This window comes from Salmo salar, chromosome ssa03, assembly GCF_905237065.1.
Source record: "Salmo salar chromosome ssa03, Ssal_v3.1, whole genome shotgun sequence".
Classification (NCBI taxonomy): Eukaryota; Metazoa; Chordata; class Actinopteri; order Salmoniformes; family Salmonidae; genus Salmo; species Salmo salar.
In genome coordinates this window covers 17225833-17243848 of record NC_059444.1, presented here as the reverse complement: position 1 = coordinate 17243848, position 18016 = coordinate 17225833, and the positions used below count along the sequence as shown (strand labels likewise).

The window sequence follows — 18016 nt, the reverse complement described above, 5'->3', positions numbered from 1 at the left end:
TCAAGGATCTCTCTGTACTTTGCTCCATTCATCTTTCCCTCGATCCTGACTAGTCTCTCAACCCCTGCCGCTGAAAAACGTGCCACCACCATGCTTCAACGTAGGGTTGGTATTGGCCAGGTGATGAGGAGTGCCTGGTATTCTCCAGACGTGATGCTTGGCATTCAGGCCAAACAGTTCAATCTTGGTTTCATCAGACCAGAGAATCTTGTTTCTCATTGTCTGAGAATTGTTTAGGCGCCTTTTAGCAAACTTCAACCGGGCTGTCATGTGCCTTTTACTGAGGAGTGGCTTCCATCTGGCCACTCTACTATAAAGGCCTTTGGTGGAGTGCTGCAGAGATGATTATCCTTCTCGAAGGTTCTCCCATCTCCACAGAGGAACTCTGGAGCTCTGTCAGAGTGACCATCGGATTCTTGGTGACCTCCCTGACCAAGACTCTTCTCCCCCGATTGCTCAGTTTGGCCGGGCGGCCAGCTCTAGGAAGAGTCTTGGTGGTTCCAAACTTCTTCCATTTAAGAATGATGGAGGCCACTGTGTTCTTGGGGAACTTCAATGCTGCAGAAATGTTTTGGTATCCTTCCCCAGATCTGTGCCTCGAAACAATCCTGTCTCGGAGCTCTACGGACAATTCCTTCAACGTGCACTGTCAACTGTGGGACCTTATATAAACAGGGGTGTGCCTTTCCAAATAATGTCCAATCAATTGAATTTACCACAGGTGGACTTCAATCAAGTTGTAGAAACACCTCAAGGATGATCAGAGGAAACAGGATACACCTCAGCTCAATTTTGAGTCTCATAGCAAAGCAGTGACGCACCGATATGACATTTTTGGCCGATTCCGATATCCAATATTTTCCTTGACAAAAATACTGATGCAGATAACCGATATTTAACATTTTAGCGGCCTTTTAAGCATTCTAGTACAGTTAAATAGTTAACACACACACATGGACACAGCGGTCTAAGGGACTGCATCTCAATGCAAGAGGCGTCACTACAGTTCCTGGTTCCAATCCAGGCTGTATCACATCCGGCCGTGATTGGGAGTCCCATAGGGCGGCGCACAATTGGCCCACCGTCGTCTGAGTTTGGCCAGGGAAGGCCGTCATTGTAAATAAGAGTTTGTTCTTAACTGACTTGCCTAGATAAATAAAGGTTGCACACACACACACACCACACTGACCAAAAAGTTATTTTGTTGGCATTTAGGCATGTCCCCATTACCAGTAAAACATAATCAAAACCTATTTCTTTCACTTACTTGCTGTGCTGTTTCATTGTTCATTTATTCAGTCATTTCATTCTCAACCAGGATTTCTATGGAACGCTGTTTGGGTCTTTGTGTGTCAAAAAAGATACGTGTCAAATTACACTATTTGACGTGTCAAATAAGCTTGTTGATAAATCAGGACCTGAATATGACTGCACGTCACTAATAATTTAACGAGTTCATACATTTTCTACATCGTTTTTACACATTGATTACACTATCACTCGTATTTCATATGTCACAACGATTCATCGATATGTATGCTATGATGCTGGTAAAGTTGTCTCGCGCACCTTCAGTGCTGGTCATAAAAAAAGCTAGCTATCTGATGGATGCAAACAATGTTCTTCCCCAAAAACATAGCAAAACAACATAATCTGTTTCAGTAGCTATAGTTAGCCAGCTAACTATATAGCTAGGTGTCATCATCTAAAATAACCCTAATTTATAAGACAGTTCTTATTTAATGGTGGTCGGACCCATCTATGTGAAGCTAGCCACAATAAGGATTAGCCACAATAGTGGACTTTGCGGTTAGCCTTCAAAATAAAAGTATGTAATTGACAGTGATGCAAATGAAAACAAATAGTAGAATTATGCTATAATTGAATAGATCATGCTAAAGGAGGTTGGAATGTTGTTATATAAAATCAACAAAAGACAATCATGTTTTTATTTGACAAAAATCTGTTGAAATCACACTGGATGTATTATACTTTAGAATTGCATGGGGGCATACTTATTTCACTGTACAGCCTTACCTATGGATTGTGGGTCAATGACATGGGGTATCAGTCTACTCAGTGACACCCAGAGAACATTAGCGTCATAGCTCTTATTGTGGGACTCTGAAACTGTGAATTGAGCCACATTTATTGTCAACCTATGTGTATTGAACACTGTTCCCAAGGAAAAACAATAATGCGTGGGTGTTTTGGAGTCTGATAACTCTGTGGAGGACGTTGGGAAAAAATAGCTTGGGTATTGAGTAGATTGATATCCCATTTCATTGAGCCCCAGTCCTTAGGTAAAGCTGTACAGTGCAATATGAATGTCAATACACACAATAGGCTGACTGGGGAGGTGATTTCACAGTCACAGTCCCGTGATAAGAGCTACAACGCTAATATTTGCGTAACTCTTCACAATTGTGTTATGTGCGTGTCACTGAGTAGACTGATACCCCATTTCACTGCTTCACATTCCAACCTTGATTAAAATGATCTAGTCTAAATATGGCATGATTCCACCAATTGCAACCTTCTGCATCACTTTCAAAGAGGTACCTTAATTTTGAAGGCAAACCGCAAATTCCACTATTGTGCCTAATCCTTATTGTGGGTAGCTTGACAACACATAACGCGGTCCGGTCGAGCCTCACTAGCCAGATGAAGCTAGCTGGCTGCTTACAACGTTAGCTTTGGGCAACAGGGTTAAGTAGCCGGCTAGCTATTTATTTTCATGAACTGAAGTTCAATTTCAATAGGCTAACAACAAGTGGCTACCTAGCTAATGCTTCCTAAATCATTGCTAAGAATAATGAACATGACTGCAGTTTCTACTGGTTATTGTTTTCAGGCTGGTTGTATTGGTGCTAGCTAGGTACCAAGCTAAAGCTAGCTAGCTACCCCAGAAGTTGCGGTCAAACAAATAATGCTTTATTACTAACACGGTATTGTAAACACATCGTTCGTGGCCGGTGTTTGCTAGTTTGCAGACTTTTTTGTACAGCTTTGACAGTGCTACTGATAGTGGTGGCGCTTGGCTTGCACGTGCAAATTCACAACACAACATTCTATAATAGAACTGTGTTATTTTACATGTCAAACGACAAGCTTATTTAACGTGTCAAATAGAGTTATTGTCAAATAGTGTTATTTGACACGCAAAGACCCAAACGGCATTCCATAGTATGTCGTGAAGCTAATAGCTGTGACGCTATTACTGTGTAACTCCGGTAAGGCAACATCTGAAAAATAGCGCACTTGGTAGTGTGTACCGGTGCTCGACCAGTTGCAAAAGCCAACATCACCTACGACAGAGAACAGTTGATTGTCAAGGGCAATGAATTCCATTATCTTGGCGTTAATGGATTTCACCCTTGAGTTGTCTCGCTGAAATTTTTACTCCTTCAAATGACTGCTCGACTTGTTGACTGTTCGATCCACACAGCAGACATTGTGAGCTAGGTTAGGAATGCTGTGTTGCACGTGTAGCGCAACATTTTATGTGGCGTCATTACGTCATGTACCTACATTATATAGGTATATCGGTTTTGCACATAGGCGTTAAACTAGACATTGGGCCGATCCCGATGTTGGCATTTTAGCTAATATCGTCCGATTCCGATATGTTCACCGATATATCGTGCATCCCTATAAATAAGGTATTTTTATTTTATTTAAAAAACCTGTTTTTGCTTTGTCATTATGGGGTACTGTGTATAGATTTGATAATAAAGCTGTAACATAACAAAATGTGGAAAAAGTCAAGGGGTATGAATACTTTCCGAATGCACTGACAGTAACATGTCTATCCAACAGACTAATTAAATATGACACTTCCAAAGCAACTTACAGTACAGTGAGCGCATACATTTTTGCTATGCGTGTGGCTGTGATTCCTGCGGAAAATAAACATGAAACCTTGGTGTTAGTCTGCTAGTGCCATCATTGCCATACTCTTACCAACTGAGCCACACAGACCAGACCATTTTCCACTAATCTCCAAGGTTCCATTATCATTAACTGTTATCGTTTCTGAAAAGCATGCCCACCAAACTGCTGTCTAGCCTCTACCCTCAGACTTCACATACAATCCGTTTCTAGGAGAGAACTATTTTCCTCCTTAGAAACATCCAAATCTTAGAGAACTCGCCACTTGAGCTGAATTTGGAAATGAGGGAGCACAGAAGAGGACCGGGTGGTGATGCTGCTGATTTTGCAGCACCCTTCTCCCACCGTCTTCAGAGAGGAAGCTCTTCAATAAGAACTAATTTGATCAAAGTGCTCAATACCAGCGACATCAACAGCAACCCCTCAAAACATCAACAGGGCATTCTGAGCAGAGCAGAATCCAAGCAGAGCATTCTGCTCAGCCTACATCCAACCTTTCATTCAATATCATAGCAGCAGTACAATGTAGGCCCGGGGTGAAAAGCCATGGGCCTACCTTTCTAAATAACAACTGGATACAATTAGGTTCTAAATCTGAACTAAACAGGTAGTCACCACAGAGATATTGCACAACGGTCTACTCAGATCTCCCTTTAAATGAACATAATTTAGCTGTTCAAAAAGTAGTCAAGCCAAACATCTTTCCAATGGAACTTATCCCAGTCTCATACACATCAAATTAATAGGCAAACACTAACATTCGGAAATCAGTTCAGAATTTCATAGCAATGACCTCGCTTTGGTCAAATCAGGGAATATTTTCTATTCTCAAATGATAAAGAGGTACCAGCAGAGTCAACATCAAGCTACTGAAGTAGGACCACCAATAGAAATTCATTATGTATAATAGCCCCATTAAACAAATCAAATTTTATTTGCCACATGCGCCGAATACAACAAGTGTAGACTTTACAGTGAAATGCTTACTTACAAGCCCTTAACCAACAGCGCAGTTCAAGAAGAAAATATTTACCAAGTAGGCTAAAATAAAAAGTAATAATAAAAAGTAACACAATAAGAATAACAATAACGAGGCTAATGTAAATTGTCCGGTGGCAATTTTTATGAATTGTTCAGCTAATGGCTTGGGGGTAGAAGCTGTTGAGGAGCCTTTTGGTCCTAGACTTGGAGCTCCGGTACCGCTTGCCGTGCGGTAGCAGAGAAAACAGTCTATAACTTGGGTGACTGGTGTCTCTGACAGTTTTATAGGCTTTCCTCTGACACCGCCTAATATATAGGTCCTGGATGTGGTGCTCAGTGTAGATTGAGAGCCGGTGTAGATTGGCTACAAACTGTCTTTAGTAGTACATTTGGCGTAGTCTGCAGGATGAGAAACGTAGTTAGCATGACATCCCCCACTTCACACTATGTACTGTATAATAGCAAACTGTGGTGTAATAATACCATCATACATCACCCCTAATAACAAACAAAAACGGTCACTTCTCCAAATTGCATCCCTGATTTACCGCTGTGTAGAGTGCGGCATAGACACTGAGCGCCGCCTCTTTGGAGGGGAAGGATTTGCGGGCGTGCATGATGTCATCCTCGTTGCCCGTGCACGCCCCCTGTTGGTTGACGAAGCGGGCGGTCTGCACGCAACCCAGGGCCGTGTAGTTGGGCTTACACACCGTCAGGAAGTGGGGGGACAGATTCCCCGTCACCACTTGGCCCGCGTTCACAAATATGTCAGTGGAGAAAAGGCCAAAAGCGTACACACCTGGAGAGGGAGGGGGAGAAATAGAGAAAGCGAGAGAGAGAGAGAGAGAGAGAACGGGGGTAGAGACAGCAAGAGAAAGAGAGAGACAAAGGCGGGAAAGAGAGAAAAAGGAGGGGCAGAAAGAGGGAGATTGATGAGGACATCAACAAAGGTCAGAGGTGAGGAAGTGAAGAGACAGAGTGATCAACCACTGTGTCTTATGAGTCACAGACTACTGATGAGCACCATGTAATTATCTTGTCTAGACTATAGTCCTTCACCTTGAATGTGTCCTTTGATGCGTTGATGGTGCAACACTAATCCAGAGAAAATAAACAAACAATTGCTAAATGCTTGACTGCAGTTTCTGATTTTTCTAAAAGTTGAGATGACAAACTACTAGTCATTGAGCTGAGAATCTATTCAACTTAATTACCCAAAGATCTTTAAAATCTCTAACTGAGTGGTAAGAACAAGACAGGATGGTAGTGGGTTTCCATTTACCACTAGGTCTGACACATTTACTTCTAAGCCTGCCATAGCAAGAAAATCAGGTTGGACACACTTAAGCCCCGAGGGTTACACTGGAAATGTGCTTCCTGTCCTATAAGCTGCCACTGGACAAGACTACAGGATCTCTCTGAGGAAATACTCAGAGTCTCACAGTCACTGCAAAAACCAGAGGAGGCTGGTAGGAGGCGCTATGAGGATGGGCTCATTAGGAATGGAATAAAAACAGTAACAAACATCAAACATATGGAATCCACGTTTGACTCCATTCCCATTATTACATTCTAGCCATTACAATGAGCCCGAGCCCATCCTCCTACAGCTCCTCCCACCAGCATCCTCTGGTAAAACATAGCACTACTGTTCATTTTAGGGCTGACTCCACTTAGTTGACTGGACGATTGTTTGGCCGATAGTCGACCGAGATTTATTAAGCCGAGTAGTCGCAATCTTTTTGTTGTTGTTGCATGGTGCACAAGATACCTGTCTGATTTGCATCTGTTTCAGTCTATGCACGCAGCCCCCCTACAGTCTATGCACGCAGCCCCGCTACAGTCTATGCACGCAGCCCCGCTACAGTCTATGCACGCAGCCCCCCTACAGTCTATGCACGCAGCCCCCCCCTACAGTCTATGCACGCAGCCCCCCTACAGTCTATGCACGGAGCCCCCCTACAGTCTATGCACGGAGCCCCCTACAGTCTATGCACGCAGCCCCCCTACAGTCTATGCACGCAGCCCCCCTACAGTCTATGCACGCAGCCCCCCTACAGTCTATGCACGCAGCTCCTATACCCTCCTTATTGTTTTATTTCAATTATTATTATATCATCATTATAATGATAAGTAATGTAGTTATCATTAGTAGGTTTTGTATAGTAGCCTTGTATAACCACCATCGAGCTGTAGCCTGTTAAGTCTTAATACCATAACCTACTTATGCCTATATTTCAATAAATAAGCTACTCTATCAGTCAACCAATCATTAATACGTTCATGCCATCACACAGCATACGAGACATTAATGCTTTGAAATGCAATCAAGCATTTTAGTTATAAAATTAAATAACAAAAGGAGCTTTGAATAATTAGCCTAAACAATAAATAAACCGCAATTCATGAATGCATGCAACTGTTTTTAGACTGCTTTATATATCTTTTTTTGTTAGAACAGACTCTCTGATACACACATTCATTTAGTGTTGTTTACACTGTTAAAAATGGTCTGAAAAAAATATATTATTCAAATCTAACAGCAACTGTTTGTCACACATAATACTCTCACAACGCTTGCTCCTATACCCTAATTTTTCTTGACCTCCAGGCATTTCAGTAACAGAACTTTTCAGTCAGAAACAAGTAAGAAACTAAATGGCTGTAATGATGTTGCAGCTTCAGCACGGATAACGCAATAAACACTTCCTGTGCTGTGGTGCCTTTTCACTGCAGTAGGGAGGAGAGAGAGACAACGTGTGCCAGTCACACTGGCTCTCGCTGTCATCTGGCTCTTTCTTGAGTCATTTTTGTGTCTTAATAATTTAATCAAACAATATGCTTAAAGCATCAGACAAGCTCAGTGCATATGTAGTTGATTTTATTCAAAAACTGTCTGTCTACATATGGAAAAATAAGTTGAAACATTTCAAACAATCGACTGGTTGAAAGAACAGGGTTCCTCTTGATCGACCAAGATGTATTTTAGTCGGCGACAGTCCTAGTACATTTACCATAGTACAGCTACTCAAACTGATTTTATCCAATCAATTCCACTCCATGTCATTTCTACATGTCATTTCTAGAGCATTTGGTAATTTTATTTTCATACAGCATGGGTAAACACCCCAGAGCATTGCTTCAAGCAAGCCCACGGCAAAGACAAACATTCCATTCACCTTTACTGTTGACTGCAGCCAGACATAGGATAGGTTCAACTTTGTTGACACTGATGATAGCTTAGAAGATGTTTCTACGTTGTATTTTACTAGCGGCATTAAATATAGATAAGCATCACTTACCTTATTTTGAGTCAGACCTTTCCTGTTCACCACTTATACCAACAATCGTTGTTTAATTTGAAGTGCAGACCTTTTAAATTATATTGCACCCAAGGTCCTTGCTACCACATCATGAGTTAGGGCAGCCATTTTACATGGGGACAGTAAGCATTCGGCAAATGGTATGGAGGTAGGTTACTGCCAAAATACGTACCCAGGAAGCGGAAGGTCCTGCGCACCAGAGGGTTGAGGTAACAGCAGTCTCCCATGACAATGATTTTCTCCCGATTGTCCAGGTCCTCTGACACATACTGGAGCAGAAACAACAACGACTCTATGGCTGTGATCTAACATACAGGGAGAGAGAGAGAGAGCGAGAGATAGACTCTAATCACTGATAACAGGATCTGAATATTGTGACCTTTTTTTTGCAGAAAATGCCATTCATTTAAATCATGGTCCGTTATGCTAACAAATGCAGCTGATTTTCGAGACATTTCTCTGATATAGCGATGCCTTTGTTCCACTTGAACCAAATATTCCCTTGAGGGCACAAATTAAGACCTATTCTTGTTGTCTCGCTGCAACCAAGAAGAGTCCAGTATATAAACCTAAGGCGGAAGAATACTGCACCAATGAACAATGGAGTTGATTTGGGCTCTGATTCAGTTCAGCTGTAATGCCAGTGTTCCACTACAGCTGTTGGCCTTGATTGGCCCGGTTAGCTCAAATGCCAGAGGTCAATGGGTCGAAACACTGATAAGCGCCTTCAGGAAAAGACACAATGAACTGTGCAGATGCCTAGTATAATGTGTGCAATCATTTCCTGAAACAGGCAACTAAACATTTTGTGGTGGTAGAACGTTAAACCATTGTGTGTGACACAATCATGATAGGTGTGTGACTTAAGCCATCAGCTTTAAGAGTGTGGAACAGTAAAGCTACATTCTAGACCAGTTGGACCATGCATAACGCAGCAGAGAGAGCAGACATGTTCATAACCTTCTGTAACAGCACATCTCTTAGTCAAAAATGGGTTCTGTTCTTCTCTCTCCCTAGTGTCCCTAGACTCTAGACACTATCCTTACCAGACCTATTGAGTATGGAACAATCAAAACCAGAATCATGATGGAATCACACCAGAAAAGTATGCCAACTGGGCCTATGCCTTCTAAATACTTAGATGTTCAGCACTTTGTAAGTTGTTAACATTCATTTTACAAGTCATAATGGCACAGTTCTGAAGCACAAAAAATTTAAAAAAACAGACAGACAGAAATCCAGTAATAACTTCCTTTGTTTCCATCTGGAATGAAGCCAGATCACTTTTCATTATTTATTTTCTGTCTGATGATTGAGTGTGCCACCCTAACTGTGTCACTTTCAATTATATAGTCTTGTTCTAGAACTTTTCCATAGGTAAATGTCAAAGGTTTGGCAAGCTCATGAAATCAATTGTGCATAAAACTGTTTGAGCATTCCTGTCTTCTTCAAAGAAGTTGCTTCAGCTACCTTTACTCTTCCCTTCTGTTCTGTCATCTTCAGTACATCTACTTATTAATAAATGCAACATTATCTCTTTGATCAAATATGTATCAGATATATATTTTAACCCATCAGCACTTCAGCCCAATGCTACCTTCTCATAGGTAGGCCTGCTGTGGAGCACCAACAAACTACTATTCTTTTTGTGCATTCTTCTCTCTAGCCACCCTGTTTCTCCTTGTGACAGTGTGACCTTGTGAAAACAGATTTCCGCTCCATTATCGGCCATGTCTCTGTTCTTGTAACCGTGTGAAAAAGCACATGGAGTGACTGGTCGAACTTGTGAACTCGACCACAAAATGTGACACAGCTATCCACTCGAACCAGGGTGGCTTCGAAGTACAGCACAGTAGGCATTAGCGCAGCTGACGTTACAATGAGAAATCAGTGGGACCATCTCTCTCTCTCTACTACTGGCACTCTTTGCAGCTGGACCTGACCTTCCAGTGAGAGAAAGTGGGAGAGAGAACGACAAAGACCCACTGGGCACACACTGGTTGAATCAACGTTGTTTCTAGGATTTGGCGGTATCCAGATTTTCATGTCGTCATACCATCCTTTTCTCATCCTGGGATTTACGGTATTATCGGCATAGCACACAAGGGGGTGCTAAAAATGCAAGTAAAGCCCATTGGGCCTCTATAACCAGAATGCTAATAAAATGTTCACAAACTAATAGTGAAATCACATAAATGCTAACGAGCGAAACCGAACTTAAACTAATTGCAAAGAGGGGCAAATTCAGCTCATAAAGTTATACAAGCATTTCTAGTAGCTACTGGATGTCATTTTCAGTGAGTGTGGACATTTACAAGTAAAAGTAAACAAAATAAAATGTGCAAATGAACAAAGTTGTGATGCATGTTTTCTGAAGGAAGAGCAGCATGTATACACGGAACAGAGGGGAGAAGAACAGAGGAGAAAAAAAAACTCTAGTAGGAAGCACAGGGAAAAAATGGCAACTGTACAGAACTCATCCAGTCATAAGATATGATGGCAAACACTTAGTAGTGAATTGCATACAGGTGTAACTTCATCACCTCATGTGCGCCGCACAACAGACACTCGCTGATAGATATAGAGCACTAAAGACTCACCAGCTTGCTTTCTCCTGTTGCGCTAATTACAAACAAACACCTGACTGGCTCAGAGAGTGAGAGAGAGAGTGAGAGAGACAGACAAACAGACAGAGAGAGAAAGACAAAGAATGTGAAAAATACATCTCTATCAAATAGTCCAAGCCCCCAATCCATTGAGAAGCAGTTCAAAACATGGTGATGACTAATATCAGCTGATAAAAAAATGATATGAAGGAAACCATTGAATGTGACGGTCAGCCTACTTGAATCAAGCCTTTGGACATGATGTGCCCAGTAGCCTTAGACTTGCTTCCATGAACAAACCATCCATTTAATCTATTCCCACGTTTCTTTTAATGTTGTCGAGCACTCATTATTTAGGAAACCTACAGTAAATAAGACAAGGGTTGGTCAATCTGCTTCATGACAAATCACCAGTCGTTTCAATAAAAAAAACATATAAACGATTGTTCATAAAGGGAGTTATTAATAGTCATTAATTAAACTCTAATATGCTCCCCCCTTTCTTTCCGCAGAGCACAGGGGCCTAAACCCTGTGCAGTGTATTCACGTCTCACTGCAAACCCATCCCCTATTCCCTGGTCCTATACTGTGAACAAGATCGAGCCCGAGCCTTACTCACTGCTCACTAATAATAGCAATCATGCCATCTTTGGCCCATAAACGTCAAACAGTATAACCCTGATGAGTGGGACTGTTCCTCTGGCCGCTTTACAAGGACTACAGCGGGCAATTCTTTTATTCTTGGCCAAATAACGACAGAGCACGCAGGGCACGTGCCCAGGGGGCCAGACCTCCAGGGCCCCGCCATTGATTTTGTTAGTCACTCTCACTCAGATATTATATTAACATGACATAAGTCATGACATAATGTGTAGAATTGCTTTAAACTGCAAAGATTTCTCTCCACCACATGGCATGAAAACTTGTTTTAAATCAGTAACACATTCTCTACACCCCAAAATGTGTAGAATTGCAGGAAATGTACTTTAAAACTTAAATGTTTCTCTCCATCGTGAAGAGGGGTGTCACTAAAATATTTGGGGGGGGGGGGGGGGGGCTCCTAACCAAATCCCGCTAAGGGGACATATGTTTTCATGAGCTTGGGTCCCAGGAAAACGCTGAATTTCTCATTTGGGTCCCAAGGCTGCAAAAGTTTAAGAAACCCTGGTCTAGAGTAATGAGACCAAACCCATACCTGTGGCTTTGTCACAAATTACACATCATTCCCATATGGGGTACAACTTTGGGTGGAATTTGATACTTGCACTATATATGTCTCTCATAAATGTGACTCGTTTCAGGAAACAAGGCATATGTCGCACGTCACTACCTGACAGGTGCTGCATTTGAACGTAAACATACATTTTTGTTATCAAAAAGCGTTTTTTAGCAGAAATGCCTTCTGGAACATGCCTTAATTGGGGCTAGGGGGCAGTATTTTCACGGCGGGATGAAAAACGTACCAAATTTAAACAGGTTACTACTCTGGCCCAGAAAATAGAATATGCATATTATTAGTAGATTTGGATAGAAAACACTCTGAAGTTTCTAAAACTGTTTGAATGGTGTCTGTGAGTATAACAGAACTCATATGGCAGGCAAAAAAACGGAGAAAAATTGAATCAGGAAGTGGGGGAAATTAGAAATGTAGTTTTTCTTTTGAATCCCTTGAAAAACTACAGTGACATAGGATTTACGTTGCACCTCCTAACTCTTCCATTGGCTGTCAACAATCTTTAGGAACTGGTTTTATCCATCACCTGTTACCGGGCAGGAAATTATGGCTCAGTCAATCACTGGCCAGTCTGAGGACAGGTATCTTATGACGCGATCTTCTGGGATGAATACCTATTGCCCAGGTTGTAAAATTATCGCAATTTTACGTTAAAAAATAACCTGAAGGATTGATTGTAAACATCGTTTGACGTGTTTCTACAAACGGTAATGGAACTTTGAACATTTCGTCTATGGATTTGCGTCCACGCCACATGGCATTGTAAAGTGTTCTGGATGGGTCAACAAAATGGACGTATTTGGACATACATTTACATTTTACATTTTAGACATTTAGCAGACGCTCTTATCCAGAGCGACATAAATTATGGACTTTGCAGAACAAATGAACATTTCTCGTGGAAGTGGGTGCCCATCCGAGTGCATTCCGCCGAAGATCAGCAAAGGTAAGTAAATATTTCGAACATATTTTTAGAGATTTGTTGACGTCGTGGTTGTAGGCTAACTGTATAGCTTAGCATTGAAGGCTAAGTTCTGTACTCAGAATATTGAACAATGTGCTTTTTCCATAAAGTTATTTTGAAATCTGACAAAGTGGTTGCATAAAGGAGTAGATTATCTCTAATTCTTTAAATAATTGTTATACATTTTGTCAACGTTTATGAGTTCTTCTGTAAATGTATGTGCCTATTCACCGAAAGTTATGGGGAGAAAACATTTTCTGAACGTCACCAGCCAATGTAAAAATTGGGTTTTTGGATATAAATATAAACTTGATCGAACAAAAAATGCATGTATTGTCTAACATGATGTCCTAGGAGTGTCATCTGATGAAGATTGTCAAAGGTTAGTGCTTAATTTTAGCTGTATATCTGGTTTTGTGACAGCTATCCGTGCTTGGAATTTTTTTACTTTTTTTGCTAATGTACTATGCTAAAATAATCTAATGTTTTGCTTTCACCATAAAGCCTTTTTGAAATCGGACAATGTGATTGGATTAACGAGTAGAGTATCTTTAAAATGCCGTATAATACTTGAATTTTAATTTTGAGATTATTATTGTTTTGAATTTCGCGCCGTGCTATCTCACTGGTTGTTGTCCAACCAATCCCGTTAACGGGATTTTATCCTCTAGAGGTTAATAACAAACTTGTATTCCATCCATCAATACGCATACAATTGTTAAATTAGTTGATTTAGCCACGGAATGGGCTGGACATGCTGGGAGATGAGTTTGAATTGGTCTGCCATGTAGCATGCTTCTGTCTATAACGTGAGCTGTTCAGTATGTGTTGACAGTCCTTTCTATAGCACTGTTTTTGAAAGATATAACGTTAGCCATCGAGAACTGCAAATGTTTTGCTACTTTTCTCAACAACATTGATGCCCTGAATTTAGCAGGTGCTATCAACAGATCAGTTGAAAAAAGTGATGGGCTACTTTCTGCACAAGTGTCAGTGTGAACCGGAGTGACTTGACACAACGCTGGCCAAACAAGATGTAGCTACAAACAAAATGGAGTTAAATTGTGAAGCGTTCATCCATGTATACGGGTAAGAGTCTGGCTACATTTTCAGATATAAGTTTCTAATTTTGTCAAAAAGTAGTTTTTATTGCAAGTTAAAGTGTACTGTCAGTTAGCTAGCAAACGTTAGCTTGCTGGCTCGCTAGCTAACGTTATGTGTATGATCCAGTAATATTATTCGAATCAGAAAACCATTTGCATTGCTAGTTATAGCCTAATGTTAGCTAGCTAACATTGAACCTAGTTTATTAGCTTTAGCTACCTGAAGATTCATACTACAGCTATGACAATGTTTGTATTGGTAGTAGTACGAGTTGGGATTATGCCGGTTAATTGTTTAGCTAGCGAGCTACATGTCTAAACAGAAGACTCCACTTCGGCCAGATTATTACATAATCCATCAAATTAGCTAGATGTGTCTGGGAGTGATTACGGCTATCTATTGTATTTTATGAACATGTGTACATGTCTAGACAATAGTGACACATCCACTTAGCTAGATGTGTCTGGGGGTGATTACAGCCATCTATTGTATTTTATGAACATGTGTACATGTCTAGACAATAGTGACACATCCACTTAGCTAGATGTGGCTGGGGGGGACATTTCCTTCACGTGACCCATCAATTTAGACAAGTGTGTCAGCTAAGCTTCATCTAATAATGATAAAATATTTCTGTTTTTGATATTGCTACTATGCAAGTAACCACTTCACTGTACCTTTTTGGGGTGGCAGGTAGCCTAGTGGTTAGAGGCAGACAGCCTAGTGGTTAGAGCGTTGGGCCAGTAACCAAAAGGTTGCTAGATTGAATCGCCGAGCTGACAAGGTAAAAATATGTGGTTCTGCCCCTGAACAAGGCTGTTAACCCACTGTTCCTAGGCTGTCATTGTAAATAACAATTTGTTCTTAACTGACTTACCTAGTTAAATAAAGGTTAAATAAAACAACAACAATAAATACACCTTCTGTATCCTGTGCATGTGACAATAAACTTATTTGATATAGTGTGTTTACCACATGGCCTCGTATGTGAATCCATAAAAGATGGGTGAGGCTAAGGCTTAAGAGGCTGTGAATGATGCTGAATGGGTTTAGACAAAGAAGAGCTCTCCGGTAGGTGTACCAAAACATTCAAGCGGGCTTAGAAGTTTCAAAGCAGAATTACTTTCCCATTGTTCCTCAACTATAGTGTAGGATATATCATTTTGAGTCTTTACTTTTATCCTATGTAAAAAAATATATATATATCAAATTTTGCTACATAAGACCGAATCAAGGCGGGCGGTCACAAATACACATTTGATTGGGTGAAACATTAATCTCATCATCCATCTCATCCAAATGAAAGGGATCAGCAGGCTTCTGCGTGTACGTCATAGATGACTTTAAACTTTGCAGTTTACACTGCTCATTTAAGGCATCAAATGAAATTGAAATGAGGTGATTATTAGTTAGAGTTTACTCAAACTGTGCGGCTAGTGGTCAATGGGAGCTGGACTGGACAATCAGAGCTAGGCTACATCTGAAAATGATGTGCTAGCATGATACTGCACAGAGGACATTTTGGACAACTTTACATTTTGGAATATCCTCTGCTGTATAACTTAACCAGTATATTGTGTAACTTGTGAAGACATTGAAGAACTGAACAAAGCAGCAGAACAGTGACATGAAAGCCTGAAAGACAAATCTGCATACAACTGCTAAGATAAAAAAAATAAAAGAATGACTATAATAATAAATAAATATCTAATGCCTTGGAGAATTATGGAGAAAGATAGCTGATCCATTCCACGAATCACAAATAAACATATCCACTTAATAAAATAAGTTCTGTGACTACCAATGACCCAAACTCACTCTTTAACAGTTTTGAGATTAGAGAGAGAGAAACTCCCCCTAAACTCACTTGTGAAACTCACACCGAGTCTACCTCCTGGAATCAAATTATTCATGATCTCTTTTAAAGCCAGGCGTTGAGTGGAACATCTCACAAAACAGCACTATGGATTAATACGTGGCCTAGATCTCAAACAGTGTTATCATTAAGCATCCTGACATCCAATCGCAGGGGCCTGAAGTGCTTTAAAAGATATAAGTAATGCTGAAGGAAAAAGCAAGTTCGCTCAATGTGTGGCGACCGTACTACTAATGACAGGTCACATAGTTCCGGTTTTAATGAAATCATCCATCAGAAGAAAAAGGGCGTTGTTGTCCAACAACCAAGGGGAGTAAAAAGTGTGTGTCCAAATGATTGTGTCTGCACGTGTGTGTGAATGCATGGATGTGTTCATGTGTTTTATATGGGCGGTTTAAAATCAATGTAGACTTACTCTAATGGACATGGAGAGAGAATGAGTTCCTGGTTAAGGCCAGGAATGTCAATAGCAGTGCACAATGTATAGAGCTAATGTTTCTTTTCCCATGAACATTAATGCAATGTATGTCATGGTATGAAAATAAAGTTTCCATCCAACATTTTTATGCGAGTTAAGTACATGTTGGATAAAAAATGTCACGACAGGCCTTTATCGGTTAAGTTTCCAAATGTTGACAAAACAAAATACGCTGGCCAAGGTGGAATGTTTTTGTGTCTGTAAAATGTATAATGCAAGAAATGGCAGTGGAAATGCCTTTATGCGAAAATACTGATATAATAACCATTATATCGTAGTAAAGTTGGAGTCACACGATGACATGTTGTGTGGTCTTCCCACCACGACTTGGGGAAAGCATGCAGTTTATTAGGCTACAGATTAAATAAATTATGATGAACTTCACAGGGTGGTGAACGTGCACAGTGATGAGCTTGATGCTCCTTTCCAATAAATATCAAGGGTCTTATTCTGGTGACATGATGATCGATGCTTGGCTGCCATTTGACAAATAAAAATGATCTTTCTCTTGTCTATAATAATCTCATCATGTAGGCTAGCCTATCCTCACTGTGTCTGCAAGCTGTTGGCTAGAGCACACGTACCAAGACCAGTGTGGGCACATTTGCTATTTAGCTCAACAGTTTGTCAAAAAATCATTGGTGGAGTTGAAAATGCGACGGAAACCAATTTAACTTTTGTATTTTTATCCACAACAAGTCAATTTGATGGAAACATCTCTGGTGGGGAAATGTTTGTATGCAGATTTTGGAATATTTGCATGAAAATCTGTCACCAATTGGATGGAAAACTAGCTCATGACAATAATTAAATTGCAGGCATTGACTATTTCACATTGTGGATGATGGATAAGGATGTCAAATCACTGATCAATAATGATCATTACAATGGTAAGGAGGGCCCTGAGTTGTTCCTGGTCCTATCACTACTACAATTTTTATTTTTTATTTTACCTTTATTTAACTAGGCAAGTCAGTTTAAGAACAAATTCTTATTTTCAATGACGGCCTAGGAACAGTGGGTTAACTGCCTTGTTCAGGGGCAGAACGACAGATTTTTACCTTGTCAGCTTGGGGATTCGATCTTGCAACCTTTCGGTTACTAGTCCAACAATGACAGCAGTGGATTCAACTAATATATTGGTTGTGGGGTTGGGTAGTTGGGGAGAGGTACCTGTCAGGATGCTTGATGCTACTAAACATAGTAACACACAGCTATAGAAACTGTATACATAAACATAACTGTCTGTATTAAGACAGCTGACGTTTCCTGATGTTAATTAACCTAAAAATGGCGATCATCAGCTGAAACAATAACAACGTGTTCTCCCCGTTCCTGTTTTGGTATAAAGCTGAGGGATGGGGTTGGAGAAATGTAACCACTCTCAAATTCATTGACCGAGCTATGAATGCAAGGACTGACCATCCATGGTATCAAAATTATAGTTTTAACCATGTTTTATACTGCTCAAAAAATAAAGGGAACACTTAAACAACACAATGTAACTCCAAGTCAATCACACTTCTGTGAAATCAAACTTTCCACTTAGGAAGCAACAC

General features: G+C 40.6%; 1 protein-coding gene across 2 annotated transcripts in view; it reads right to left on the bottom strand.

The window, feature by feature from the left end:
- The window catches only part of LOC106599133 (phospholipid phosphatase-related protein type 5-like), a 46006-nt gene that overhangs the window by 19607 nt on the left and 8383 nt on the right, over positions 1-18016 (bottom strand). For both annotated transcript variants that reach the window (XM_014190220.2, XM_014190221.2), the window contains exons 2-3: positions 8368-8500; positions 5421-5671 (exon numbers count right to left, since the gene is read on the bottom strand). In XM_014190220.2, coding sequence (XP_014045695.1) covers positions 5421-5671; positions 8368-8500 — 384 coding nt within the window. The remainder of the gene's footprint in view (positions 1-5420; positions 5672-8367; positions 8501-18016) is intronic.